At 39.0% G+C, this 15,229-nt stretch overlaps 1 protein-coding gene across 1 annotated transcript; it reads left to right on the top strand.

Moving 5' to 3' along the window:
• The first annotated feature begins 2,347 nt into the window (after window positions 1-2,347).
• LOC122550132 (TBC1 domain family member 30-like) lies at window positions 2,348-15,018 on the top strand. Its single transcript, XM_043690765.1, has 2 exons — window positions 2,348-2,876; window positions 12,647-15,018. The coding sequence occupies exons 1-2, from the start codon at window positions 2,579-2,581 to the stop codon at window positions 13,243-13,245; spliced, it is 897 nt and encodes a 298-aa protein (XP_043546700.1). The 5' UTR covers window positions 2,348-2,578; the 3' UTR covers window positions 13,246-15,018.
• Window positions 15,019-15,229: the final 211 nt, after the last annotated feature.

Genomic DNA, 15,229 nt, shown 5'->3' with positions numbered 1-15,229 from the left:
AATGTGGACAATGACCTCCTGCTGGCCCCTCTCTCCTGTGAGAACATTCTGCACCCTCTCGGAGACACCCTTGATCCTGGCACCAGGGAAGCAACACTCCATTCTGCTTTTTCTCTGCTGGCCATACAAACATCTCTCTGTACCTCGGGTTACAGAATCCCCTCACACAATTGATCGCTTGGAAGCAGATGTACCTCTCGTTGCATTAGAGCCAGTCTCAATACCAGAAACTTGGCTGTTCATGCTACATTCCCCTGAGAATCCATCACCCCCTATATTTTCCAAAATAGCATACCTGTTTGAAATGGGTATATCCACAAAAGACTCCTACACTAGGTGCCTACCTCTCTTACCTTTCCTGGAGTTAACCAATCTATGTGACTGTATCTGAGACTTTCCCCCCTTCCTATAACTGCCATTCTTCACATACTGTTGCTGTTGCAAATTCCTCATTGCTTCTAACTGTTTCTCCAACTGATCCATTCGATCTGATAAGATTCACATCCAACAGCATTTATGGCAGATATAATCCACAGTAACCCTTAAACTCTCTGTAAACTTCCACATCTGACAAGAAGTATACATCACTGTACTAAATACCATATTTGCTCCTTCACAATCTACAGACCCAAAAAATAATACTGTCTTCTTCCTCTACAAAACACTGCCCCAGGTTAAATTAATAGTTATGGCTTATATTTTAAGTTTAATCAATATCTCCAAAAACATATAACCAACAAAGAACCAACTCTAATCACAACTGCAGTCTTTCTGTTGGACACACTTAAACAATGATTAACTTATCTGATTCTGTGTTGTGAACTTCACCCAAATAGCTTCCTCCAAGATTAGTTGCGAACTTCACTGTTTGTTAATTTTCCCAGATGCACTCCGATGTCCAGCAACACATGAATTCAAAACAGCAAGGCAGTAACTGTGCAGGTTCTCTCTGTCTGTCTGTCTGTCTCTCTCTCTCTCTCTTGCACTGTCCTCACCATGTGCTTCCTTTGTCTGTCCTTCTCCCCTTTAAAACTGCTGTTGTTTTGACTTTTTTTTCCAAAGTTCCAAAACAATGCAACACCATATGGAACAATAATTGCTGCTCCTGGAATTCAAGGAAATCACCTCCGGCACCTAAAATACCTCAAAAAAGGAGCAGCTGTTATAGCCAGAAATGTTTCCGATCCTCCATCTTGGATTACCAGAATCCTTTTGCTTTCTCACCTCAGTTTGGCACTTAAGTTTCCTGTGATGGCATTCTTGGATTTTTGTTTCAAACTCAGCCCAGCTGCCAAGTAGGATCTGATTCTGCTCAGTTGTTCCTCTTCGCAACTGCAAGTAAGGAAAAGCCCCAAGCCTAAGCCCCTCTCAGGTTAGGTTACACACATGTTCAAATCTGCTTTGCTGTTCCTCTCCCCAACTGCAATTAATCATTTTCCTGTTGATAATATCATGAGGGATTTATTCCAATGGCTCAAAATTTGCTGTAGGAATGAAATGAAGAATTGGTGCTCACTGTCATTAAGGAGAAAATCAGGCAACAATTTTCAGTATAATTACTGCCAAGTGTAATTTAAAGCCACATCACTGCAGTAGTTTAAGAAATGAATCATCATAGTTTCTCGAGGGCATTTAGGGATGGACAATACACATTGCGCTGGTTAACAATGCTCACCACCTGCTACAGAATAAAGAAACCTGAAGGTTAAGGCAAGTAACACCATTAATGTGTTGCTGATTGCAAAATCAGAGGAATTAAAACATGTTACTTGAAATAAATCCCAAGTTATAAAATAGAATTATCTTGGATTCATTATGGCATTCAGCAGATATTTATCTAATTTAGTATAAGGATAATATGCACACAAGGCAGCGATTTGACCAGTTACACCTGTTTGAAAAAGTGATTCAGATAGTCCGACTCCATGGGCCCTTCTCTGTAGTTTGTTCCTGTGTTTAAAGGCAGAGAAATATTTGGAATTATTGTCACCAGCCTCCCCCCTATTTCTAATGTTTGTACAGATTATTTAAAAAATGTTTAGATGGTAACTGTGATTTATGATTTTGTGCAAACTTGCCACTCCTATACAATGGAAAGAGCTATTTAATTATACCTCTTCACTTGCTCTTTCCCATTACCCTGTTTGACCAAATTCTCTTTTGAAAATTTCTACTGAATGTGCTATTGACCATTCAGGTCAGATGGTGTGTATAAACAAATTTACCTACAAACGATTTTTCCTGATGTCACTTTCTGGTTCTGTTGCTCATCTCATCTGTGTTCCGAGCCTTCTGAAACTGGAAACATGTTCTCCTCTATATTATCTTGTTTCTTTTTACTTCGTTAAATTGTACAATGCAAATTGGCAGGAAGGAAAGTGTTAATTGTTTTCCTCTAGCTATTTTGGCGTCATTTGACATTTTTTTAAGCACAGTAAACAGTGTAACACGTTCCTTGGTACAAAAGGTTCTGCTTGGCCTTTTCGAATGGATTCTTTTTGCAGTTGGGTGACTTTGAGAGTTGCTGGTGTTCTGTAACAGTGAACCAACCCTCCTCGCATTCGTGGAGTGGACGGAAATGAATCTTCCTCCGTGGCCGCTGAGTCATCAGCAGTGTGTGTTTGCTGATTTTAAGCAAACGAGGATGTTCTTATCAAGCTGCTGCCCAAAGTTAACCTGCGTTTGGCAGCAGATGGTTTGGGGTAAAGTGTACCTGGCTCAAATAGTCAACAGACGGAACTACCCGGTAGCGAAATACCAGCAGAGCAGCAGCAGAGAGGACAAATCGCTTCTAATGGATATAAATGAACTGGAGGAGCAGTATGACTCCATACGACAGAAACAAAAAGAACAGACTCATGTTGTTTTTAAAACTGGTAAGTGCTGAATTCTGCGATGAGAAAACTTGGTTCACGTACAGGACATTTCTAAAGATTCTTTCCACAACTGGGAGACTGAATCTGGTAGGGTACGCAGTTGTGGCTACATTTTAACGTGATGTCTACTTGCTGCATTTGGGATGAGACCACCGTACAATAATAACACGGTACGGAAAGAGACCATTCGGCCCACTCTCCACTGGCCTGTTCAAGTATATTCTCAAAGTTATTATTTGACACCACCACATTTTCAGGCAGTGGATTGCAAATTATAATAGACCACGTACAAACAAAGAAGGTCACGGTGATTTTGGTGGGGAGGTCAGTCGGTCGGTCGTGTGTGATAATATTTCATGGTCAAAAAAACTTAATTATTCTTTAGTTTTCGTCCGCTAGTTATTGACATTACGACCAAGAGAAACGGTTTCGCCTTATATTAACAAAACCCTCAGATCAAACAGCCATTCTGCCAACTGAATTAACCGACCTGATCCAACGTAATGGGTTCAATTCTCGCAGGTTGAGGTTATTGCGGAGGTCTCTCCCTCCCCGCCCCGTTTGAGGCTTGGTGACCCTCAGGTTAAAGCACCAATATTTGTCTCTTTCTGCACTATGGTCTGGTAGGAGTATGGCGACTTTACCTTTTTATTTGAAGATCGTGGAGAAAGGTGCTTTATAAAGGTGAGAGTAATACATCTGGCAGCGTTACCCAACAAAGGATAAGAACTATCTTTACAGAAAGTATATATAAATTATTTTCAGAGTAAATAGGTTGAAACTGATTCCACTCGTTAGGGAGAGTACAGATTTAAAATAATTAGCAACAGAAGCCAAAGTAAATTAAAAAGGCTTTATCAGGCAGCATGGGGTTAACATCTGGAATGCATCGCCTCTTGAGTGTGGCTTATTTAAGGCATGCAAAGGGGAATGAGGCTGTTATCTGAAACAGAACAATGTTCACAGTTGCAGCAAAGTGGCATTGTGCCCATTTGGAGAGTCGGTGCACATATAGTAAAGCTGAATGGGCCTTCTATGCTATAATGACTGTGATTCTGAAACAAATAGGGGAGTTACCCCATTACCATCAGAGTGGGTACTCGATTCCTAAAGTAAAATAATTGAATGTTGGAAATCAGAAATAGGGACATAAAATACTGGAGAACTTCACTTGGTAAGGCACCAATTGTGGAAAGAGAAGCAGTTGATGTTCTAGGTCAATGACTTTTCATCCAATGACCAGTACCTTGTTAGGTTAACCATTATCTTACTGAATGGCAGAGCAAGCTCAAGATGGTAAATGGCCTACTTTTTTTTTGATCATATGATGTCAATCAATTGATTCATGATTGAACCCAGAAATGGCTTGCATACGTTAGAAAAATCACAAATTATGTGTAATAATTATTCTGTCTCTAGCCCTTCTGAAAGAAATTGGCTTTGGGGAATAATTGGATTTTGACTGTGCCATTTCTGTTTTGTTTTCCTGACCGGTGTAAAGGGGTTGTCCTAGCTTATTGGTCATGTATGTTTGAGTTCCATCTTAAAAATATATATTTGAAGAAGATTCAAAACATTTCATATTTTCAGTTATCTCCTTTGCCCCTGAAATACTCAGGTATGCTTCCTTCTGCTACTTAGTCTTTTCAACCTGTTCAACTTATGAAAAGCATCTGAGGAAAAACTTGGTTGTAATCTTAGCCAACATCCTCAAAGAAACCCTCTCAAGAAAGTCAATGTCAACTATCAGGATCTGGAATGCCATTGGAAATTTTCTTGGTACGTTGAGTCCAACTGAATCCTGTTTGAAATGCACCAGCTGCTGATAGATCAGCGATCAATTTATTTTGAAATTTTGGGCCCCTTTATCTAAGGAAATATGTATTGGAGGCAGTGCAGAGAAAGTTCACCAACAAAAAAATCATGTATGCAGGGACTGTCTTTGAAGAGAGGTTGAGTTGTTGGCCCTGACTTTGTTGGAATTTAGAAGAATGAGATGCAACCTTATTAAAAGATACAAAATTCTTAGGGGACTTGACAAGGTAGATGCAGAAAGGTTGTTTCCTTTGCAGGAGATCAAAGGGCATAATCTCAAAATACGGGATCACACATTTAAAACAGATGAGGAATTTGTTTTGAGGGTAATGCATTGGTGGAATTCCTCACTGCAGAGGGTTGTAGAGGCTGTCATTATGTATATTGAAGGCTGAGATTTTTATCCAATAAGGAAATCAAGGGTTATAGGGAAAAGGCAGGGTAGTGGAGTTGAGGATTCCGATCAACCATGATCTCACTGAATGGTGGAGCAGACTAAATGGGCTACTTCTGCTGCTATAGTTAGTCATCATTCACATCGGGTATTGTTGGATTCTAGATTTTTAGTCTGAATTTAAAATGTCATAGTCACTGACCTTACTGTAAGGTTTAAGGTTCTGCATTCTTAAATAACATATCACCATAATTATTATGACTGAATAGGTGAAATGCTTTGAAACTATAACACAATAAGAAGAATGGAAGAAAATTGTTAGAAAGTTAGACAAAATGTTGGGTTAAATTTAAAGAGTGTGGGAAAGGGCAACCTCCCACAGAGGACATTGACCTAATTTTATTCATTTCAATTATGAGCAGTCTAGGTACAATGGCTAATCATCTGAATGGTGTCAGGGTTCTGAAGCTCACTGTCTGACAGGTGGTAGAGGCAGAAATCCTGAAAATATTTTTAAAAATGCGAATATGCATTGTGTTATTACTAACAAGGCTAAATTCCAATGATTGGAAAGTCAGATTAGGCTGGTTACTTGCTGGCCAGTGCGTACACAATGGGGCAAATGACTTATTTCTGTGCAGTAACTTTCCAGATTGGATAGAATCAGAACACTTCGTGAAGAGAATTTTTTAAAATCAGTTCCCAGAATAATTGTTGTCCAGCACTGACCCCTGTGGCACTCCACTAGTTACAGATTGCCATCCTTACATGCCCTCCTTATCTTAACACTCTGTCTTCTTTTAGTTAACCATTCTCTCTCCATACTAATCTACTACCTCTAACTACAATGGGCTCTTATATTCATGTCACATAATGTGTGGAGTCATCTTAATCTCTGTTTAACACATCAAGGGAAAATTTATATCATAGCCGCAGGCACATCTACTTCAAATGTAATTTTGTGGCTGAGAATTTCATTTTATTTAAATGAGTTTTCAATTTTATTTTTAGCATAACAATTGGTAAGAAGCTTTCATGTCATTAGACAACACCTTGATGTACTGGCATAGATCAACAGCTAGCCTTCTGAGTTTTCAGCTGTCCCAAGCATAAGGCTGCACTTCTGCAGCCATTAGGATAGCCTTTATAATGGGAACTCACATAATTGGGAAGCAGGCTTTTCAAGTTGGTTTCCACTCAATTAAAACCTCCGAAGTAGATTAAAAATTTACTTTTCCAAAAAAAAAGTTTTTGAAATATTGGACCAAATTCCACAATAGTCGCAGCATTTGAATAACTTAGTTGACAAGGTGAACATGGAAAGAATGTTTTCTCTTGTGGCCAGCCCAGAACTAGGAAGACACAGTTTAAAAATTAGGTTTCACCCTTTCAGAGCTGGGAACATTTTTCATTTTGTGTGACTTGGAACGTTCTGCCTAACATGGCAGAGGTGAAGTCATTGGAATATGTTTCAGGCAGATTAGATAGATTCTTGTTACCTAAGGGTACTGGTGGTCAGTGGAAATGTGGAATTTGAAACAGAAACAGATTTGCCATGATCTTATTGAATGGCAGAGCAGGCTTGAGGGACTGAATAGTCTACTTCAGATTTTATTTCACATGTTCGTATCCTCCACAGCCACAAAAGTGCAGTCACTGCTGTAATATAGCAAGGTCTTTAGCATTGCTGCTAAGTTCCTGCACCTAAATGAGAACAGATTTTTTATTTTAAAAAAAATTAAGCATCACAATTTAAACTGTTTAATATTTTTAAAAAGGTGTGATTATCTTTTCAGTGGCATCTCGACAGGATTCAATTGTAGTGCTTAATTTTGTTTTTGTGGACCTTGTGGTGATTTCATATCAGAATGGAAAGATCTCTGGATTTACAACCTGTACTGGATATATCTTAAACAAGTCACAAGTTTAATTTGAAGGGTGTGGTTGTTCTGCAACTTCTGCATTGTTCAGTCTTTTGCATAGCTGTTCTTGTTGGATCCAACTTTATTTTCTCAGCTGTGGCTTAGTATATATAGATGCAAATACATTTTGCTCTCAGCCATTAAAATGAACATGTCTGGAAATTCCTAAACAGTCCCACTCTGACAACTTTATAAAGCATAGTTAACCAGTTTGGTATTATTTTTTTTTAAAATGAGAAATATAAGTGTTTTTATAAATAATGACAACATTCACTAATATGGACACAACAATGTAATGTTTCAAAACGTTTCACAAACATTGTGAAACAAAGTTAAGCATTGAGCCATTTAAGGTAATATTAGGGGGAATAGTTAAAAGGCTTGGTCGAGGGGGTAGATTTAAATGCTAGAGCATAACTCTAGTACTGGATGGAGTCAAACCTTGACTTTGATTCCCCCATAAAGTAAAATTGGATGGTAGGACTGGGAGGGGTTAGTGAGAGTGCTATGTTCATCACCTACCAACCTCTACTACTATTTTACCAGCAGCAAGAAAAGAATCAGGCAGACTACTGGTATTTAGCACACCAAAAAGTAAGGCCTTTGGCAGTCTTTTTGAGGGCTGGAGGGTAGAGTAGGGATGGTATTTCCTGTTTAGGCACTGTTCCCAATAGAGGACTCCAACTCCTGGTATTCCTTGCTCTTACCACTTTTTCACAGTTGCAGCTTGCCCCATCCTTTCTCATTTTGGACCTGCTAGAATGGCCTCATGAAACAATCCCATTTTGTATCATTTTCTACTTGCATTAGACCCACCCCCCAGAGGCTGGCTGCAGTTACTGCAGTGTGCATCCCTCCTGATGGTATTGCTGAGATTGGGGATCAATTGGGTGTTTGGCGGATATATTTCAAAGCACTTCCTTCCCGCGGATAGTGCACAAGTCTGAATTTAAGCCACTTAGCAATCCAACAACTGTGGAGGTGAGGGGCCATTGCCTGCACTTAGGCCAGAATTCTATGTTTCATAATTTTGCCCATAATTATTCAGATGTACTATCAATATCTTCCACTAGCACTGTCAATAATTTTTGGAGAGCTGTTTCCTAACTGGGGGGAGAAAAGTTGAACACAGACACAGAGATAAAATTAGTCATTACTGGGATCAGTAGCTATTATATGAATGTATCAATATGTGAAGTAATAGTGATCTACTCCAGGACAGATCTGATGCTTGCATTGCAGTCCATTTTACTGTACAATATGTTCTGCTCTTTTGACTGCACTTACAGTACTAAAATCAAATCATGGGTATACTAGATGTGCCAAGTAAATGGGATCTGACTTTTGTAAACAGACGCTTTTAATAGCTTGCAGGAAAAAAAACCATACAAAATCAAACTAAGCACTTTGTACATGATGAACAAATTGGCATGCATTGTACTGCAGGGATTGACAAGTTGTCCTTTTTTCTTCAAATACAATGCACAGTTCTGGCCTTCACAAAACAATAGGGTATAAGAGTAAAATAGAACGAGCAAAGGATTAGCAAAAAATGATATCAACTGAAAATTCTCATCAGTTAATACTGAACAAACTGAGGCTCTTTACTGTAGAAAGGAAAGGCAGTACAATAGAGGATATGATGTGGTTTATAGGGAAGTTAGTAGCCCAGCACCTGTTCGGTGACATCATTGTTTGACACATTTTCTGAAATATTAGTGAGTAGCCTAGCATATGCTCAATGGATAATCCAGAACATGACCAGTAACAACAGAAGTCAATTAAAAAGTGATAGTACCACACTGACTAATCAGTTCATCAAACTAAACTATCTTGGAGAGAGTTCCTGGAAATGATGGGGCAGTGTATGTGAGTCGTGGATTGTTGTCAGGTTTGTTGGGTACAAAGTTAACATAAAACATAAGAAATAGGAGAGCACATGGCTTCCTGAGCTGAGCTGCATCATTCATTAGTCATGGTTGATCAGCCTTGCCTCCTTTTTCCCCACCCACTTCCCATATATTTTGATTTCCTGAAGGGACAAATCTGGGGAATGGAGTCATATTTTACATTCTAAAGTGAATAGTTCTCAGGTCTCCTTTGAGCTCCTGCTTCTTTGCTTGCATTGTCCTTATAACCAGTGGTTGACTCTTCCTGTGCAGGGAGGAAGCTCCTCATCTCCAATGTTTGATTTTTGAGGACACAGTTCATATTTCTAGCTGCACCTTTCCTGGTGATCAATTGGAGTCCAAACAGCCTTGCTTGCTGTTTGGATGCCCAAATGATCCCAGGAGGGTGATGACCCCTAAACTGGTCACATCTTTGACTTCTCCGACTTGCGATCGGACGTTGCAACTTTTGTTTTAAAGGGATAGCTCTTTCCATTATGATCATTATTTAGTCTTTCCTATAGAAACATTTCTGGCCTCTGACTCATCCTGATTTGATGCAAGCCTGCATTCAGCTATTCTGAAGTCGACAGCTCTTAAACATTGGCCATCTTCAATAAAATTGAAAACCTCCATGAAGCCAGGCTTTTCAAACAAAATCCTTAATCTTAATTTACCTAAACAAGCGTCCTGACTGGTTTTCAATCTGACACACCCTCCTGTCTTCAAAATTTCTTGTGTGCAAAGCTCCTGTAGGACATAAGCATGTACAATGTTGCCATTATTTTTCAGCTGCCTGCCTCCATTTGAAAAATCCACATAAATCCAACCTTTAACCTCTACTCTTCTCATCTCCATTAATGCTTGTTGAGCTGTTAGTACTGCTTTGATGTTGTGCCTGTTGATGACCACTTTCTAATCTGTTTTGATTGGCCATATTGTGCTCAATGAATTGAAATTAGTTTAACTTTATAGGCCTGAAATTTTGAGGAAAAAATGGGCACCACTCAACCATCTCAACCAGCCACTATTGGGTTTATTCCACATCCTTGTTGTTCCTAGCAATTGGCTTAATGTGAATTAGTTTTAATTTTGTAACAGAAATCATAATATGAAATAACTAATAATCCCCTCACAGCCAAATTGGCCACTAGACAAAAATGATTCTGAGCATTACAGGATTCTGGTGTTCAACAAAGTTTAGTATTACACGTGCAGCTAAATGATACTATTTGATGCACCAGTGTCAGCGTCAAGCTCTGAAAGGCACAGATATAGGGTACAGTCATTCTGCTATAGCAGTATGCACCAACCCCATTTTCTGGCAAATAATTTTTAATGCATCAGTCGGACATGGTTTTGTTTTTCAGATAAGAATTATCCTAAGGCTTCTGAAATGATGTTGCCAGCAGGAGCAAGTAAAAGGTCGTTTTCATGTTGTAGGTTTGCTTCCATGAGGATATTTATTGAAATTAATTTATTAATTTCATATAGGACTCTCAGAGTGAGAGAGTAGTTTAATCCCATGTCTAGGGTCTAACCAACTAAATCACCAAGTTCTTCAGTTTCTGCATTCTTGCATAAACATAAGTTCTACTGTTCCAGAGATGTCATAACATAGAATCATAAAAAAGTTACATTATAGAAGAAGGCTCATAATGTGTATACTGGCTGTTGTGGTTCTGTTCGCCGAGCTGGAAGTTTTTGTTGCAAACGTTTCGTCCCCTGGCTAGGCGACATCATCAGTGCTTGGGAGCCTCCTGCGAAGCGCTTCTTTGATGTTTCCTCCGGTGTTTATAGTGGTCTGTCCCTGCCGCTTCCAGTTGTCAGTTTCAGCTGTCCGCTGTAGTTGTTGGTATATTGGGTCTTTAGCATGACCAATTCACCCTAACCTGCACATCCCTGGGCACTATGGGTAATTTAGCATGACCAATTCACCCTAACCTGCACATCCCTGGGCACTATGGGTAATTTAGCATGACCAGCTATCCTTAGTAGCCACACACGCAGACAACAAGCAACATGAATTCGACTGGGACAACACTACTATCATAGGGCAAGCCAGACAGAGAACAGCCAGGGAATTCCTAGAGGCATGGCATTCATCCACAAACTCCATCAACAAACACATCGACCTGGACCCAATATACCAACCACTACAGCGGACAGCTGAAACTGACAACCGGAAGCGGCAGGGACAGACCACTATAAACACCGGAGGAAACATCAAAGAAGCGCTTCGCAGGAGGCTCCCAAGCACTGATGATGTCGCCTAGCCAGGGGACGAAACGTTTGCAACAAAAACTTCCAGCTCGGCGAACAGAACCACAACAACGAGCACCCGAGCTACAAATCTTCGCACAAACTTTGTATTTACTGGCTCCCCAAATAAAGTTACCTCAGTGGATCCACCTTCCATCTTTATTTCCATGGCCCTCCAAATTCATCACTTTCAAATATATATCCAGCTCTCTTTTGAAACCCCCGTGGAATCTACCTCCACTACTCTTCCTGGCAGCACCATTCCAAATCCTAACTGAGTAAAGAAGTTTTTTCTTACCTTCTCCTAACTCTCTTGCTGACAGTCTTGAAATTGTGACCCCTAGTTACTGACATACAAAACAGAACATCCTTCTTTACCCTATCAATTGTTTATCATTTTGATCACCTCAATAGGGTCAATGATCTTCTCTGCTCCAAGGAGAATAAGCCCAAATTCTCGAATCTTTATTTGTATCTAAAATCATTCATTCCTAAAATCATTCCAGTTAGTCTCCTTTGCACTCTCTCCAGGGCCTTAACATCCTTCCTTTAAATAAAGTGCCCAGAATTGAACACAATATTCCAAACTTGGTCTGACCAATGATTTGTAGATGTATAGCATAATTTCCTTGCTTTTATACTCTGCTTCTATTTATAAACTCAAGGATCCTATAAGCCACCTTAAGAACTGTTTCAACTTGGCTGGCCACCTTCAGCAAATTATGCACTTGATCTGAGGTCCCTCTGTTCCTGTACTCAAAGTTGTACCATTTGACCCTGTATTGTCTCTGTTACTTCGACAAAAATGCATTACTTCACTTTTCTCTGCATTGAAATTCAGCTGCCAGGTGTTCGCCCATTTGGTCAACTTGTCAATGTCCTTCTGAAGTCACACAGCGCAATCCATTATCCTCCTAGTTTAGTATCTGCAAATTTAGAGATTTTTGCCCTCCAACACCCATTTCCAAATCATTTATATAAATCAGAAAAAGTAAGGGTCCTAACACCCATCCCTGAGTAACATCACTTTTAGCTTATCTCCAGTCTGAAAAATACCCTCTGTTCCTATCTAATCCATGCTGCCAAAGACTCATCAATCCAAAATATTTGTAATTTGCTAACCAACGTACCAAATGGTACCATATCAAATACTGAAAGTCCAAATATACAATCTCCACAGCACTACCCTCATCTACTGTCTGTGGTACCTCGTCAATGAACTCAATTACCATTTGTCAGACATGGTGTGCCCTTGCCAAAGCAGTGACTTGACTGTCTAGTATTAACTTAGTCTTTTCTTACATATCTGAACAAGTTGACTGAAAACAATCTACAAAATTTCTTAATTAATTATCTTCCATTACCTTGTAATTTAATCTGTGATTCAAAAATAGTGAGACCACTAAGCAAGGCTCATGGTTACTCATTAACACTTTGTGCTTTTTTACATTGTTTTTAGTAATGTTTCAAATGTTCTTTAAATTGCAGGTAAAAGTAAACATGAAAGTGGATTGTTTTTCAAGCTCCAAGTCAAAACAGTGTCAGTCAACTGCACAGTGAGAAAACCAAAGGCATTTGAAGAACACCTTCCTGTTAACAATGTCACACTTGACTTTCCAAACAAAGATTATGTTCAGGATGGCGAAACCCCTTGGCGCACACATCTAGATATTTACCGTGTGCTGCAAGCACAGAACACTGGTCAAAAGAGTCACTTGCAGGCAAACAAGGAACCAGATGATCAAAATCAACAGCCACCCTCAATGAGCAAAAAAGTCCTACTCAATAAAGATAGAACTAAGTTATGTAATTATAAAGGAGCCAGTGGTGAAGTAACAACACACATCACCTGCAAACCCAATGAATTAAAGGCAACCCACTCTTTCACCAACCGTAATCACTGCATTCCTAAGATCAATAAAAGATTTTCATTTCCAAATGAGAGATCAAGTATATGGTCAAGCAAAAATGGGCTTCTCACTAAAATAGTACCAGTTGCCATAAAAGGGGACAATTACCCATTCCCTCAAATGAAGACTCCAAGGAAGTCTGACACTGCCAAGAACCTTGGCTTATATGCCAAGTAGTATGACATCTTCACCAAAACAGTAACTGTTAAGCCCTAAAAAGTGACTTGTTCCCTGGAAATGAAATTCCAAATGAAAACACCGACTACTCCATTTTTGAAAATGTTAGCTTTCTTTAAAAGTCTGTTGAAGAATTTTGTTTTTGAAAAGAAAATAGCTCCTTAAGAGAGTCTGCAAAGGAAATTAATGAAACTTAGTGAAATGACATATTAAATGGGACAAAACAAGATTACCCTGGTTGATTATGAACCTTAATAATGAGATGTGCATTGAGTAAATACCAAGCATTTCATTTATTGCATGAGTAATTGGGGTCACTAATTTTAGAGTTGTTAAAATCATGTGTAAATTACAATGTTGTAAACTTATTAACTGTATTTTGTGAAAAATCAACTGTTGTACTTCTTCTTTGCACTGCATTGCTATTTTTGTATTACCTTGCTTTTGTCAGAAGCCAGTTTTCAGGGAAATAATTAAGCTTTGTCATTTTACTCCTCACTGAGATGAAGCATCAAGCTACTATAAAACTTATCACTCAATCTGTTCAAAAGCCAATGAAACATATTGATCATGACAAGGCAATTCAAATGATATTTGAAGCTGAGATTAAAACCAGAGATTGGCATCTGAAAACATAATAAACATGTATGAAACTCCACTATGTCAACAATCTTAGCTTGATTAAGATAAATAGAATAAAACCCCACTTAAAATTGTGAAGAAAGAAGTTAGTTCGATACAAAAGTATGGCGCAGATCTATGGTGCCTCCAGCATGAGATATATAACTGAAGTCCTATCTGCTTATTCAGGCAACTATCAAAGGTCTCTTGATTTTAATAATTCTTAATATTTAAGAAATTCTTCCACTTTCCCAATCAAGGTGAATCTCATCATAATCGTTACCAGTAAAACAAAAAGGATGCTGTTTGAGGGAACTTACTGACTATAAAATTGACTGTCACATTTTCCTCTTTAAATCAGTTCAAACATAAGTCATTGGCTATAAAGAACTTAAGAATTCGAATTAGACATCAAATATGCCTCATAGTCTGTTATCATAGATATAGAAGTAGAATTAGGCCTTTCGGCCCATCAAGTCTGCTCTCTCCATTCAATCATGGCTGATATGTTTTTTGACTCCTTTCTCCTGCCTTCACCCTATTACTCTTGATCCTTTTTATGAATCAATAACCTATCTGTCTTAAATATAGTCCATAAAATAGTCTCCACAGCCTTCTGTGACAATGAGTTCCACAGATTCACTACTTCTGGCTGAAGAAATTATTCCTCCTCTGAATCCTAAAGGGTCATCTCTCCCCTCTGAAGCTATGCCCTAGTTTATCCTAGTGAAACATCTTCTCCACGTTCATTCTCTCCAGGACTCTCCGTATTCTGTAAATATCGATAAGATTATTCCCTCGTCCTCCTAAACTCCATTGAGCACATCCAGAGAACTCAACTACTCCTCGTATGTCAAGCCATTCATCCCAGAATCATTCTTGTAAACCTCCTCTAGACCCATCCAGCAGGACATCCCTGCTCTTGCATTCTACACCTCTCAAAATGATTGCTAACATTGCCTTCCTAACTGTCAAATGAACCTGCAGGTTAACCTTAAAAGGATCCTGAACTAGGATTCCCAAGTTTCTTTGTGCTTCAGATTTCTGAGACCTTTCCCCATTAGAAAATAGGCTTCACCTCTATTCTTCCTACCAAAGTGCATAACCTCATCATTTCCTACATGGTATTCCATCTGCACTTCTTTGCCCATACTCCAGCCTTTCCAAGTCCTTCTGCAGCCTCAACACTTCTTGTCCCTTCACCTATCTTTGTATTATCTGCAAACTTAGCAATAATACCCACCGTTCCTTCATTCAATCATTAATGTACAACATGAATAGTAATGGTCCCAACACTGACTCTTGCAGAACTCCACTAGTGAGTGGTTACCATCCTGAAAAAGATCCCTTTATCTCCACTCTC

Source organism: Chiloscyllium plagiosum, chromosome 5, assembly GCF_004010195.1.
Source record: "Chiloscyllium plagiosum isolate BGI_BamShark_2017 chromosome 5, ASM401019v2, whole genome shotgun sequence".
NCBI classification, from domain to species: Eukaryota; Metazoa; Chordata; class Chondrichthyes; order Orectolobiformes; family Hemiscylliidae; genus Chiloscyllium; species Chiloscyllium plagiosum.
The sequence above is the reverse complement of the archived record's forward strand: the minus strand, read 5'-3'. Positions and strand labels throughout refer to the sequence as shown.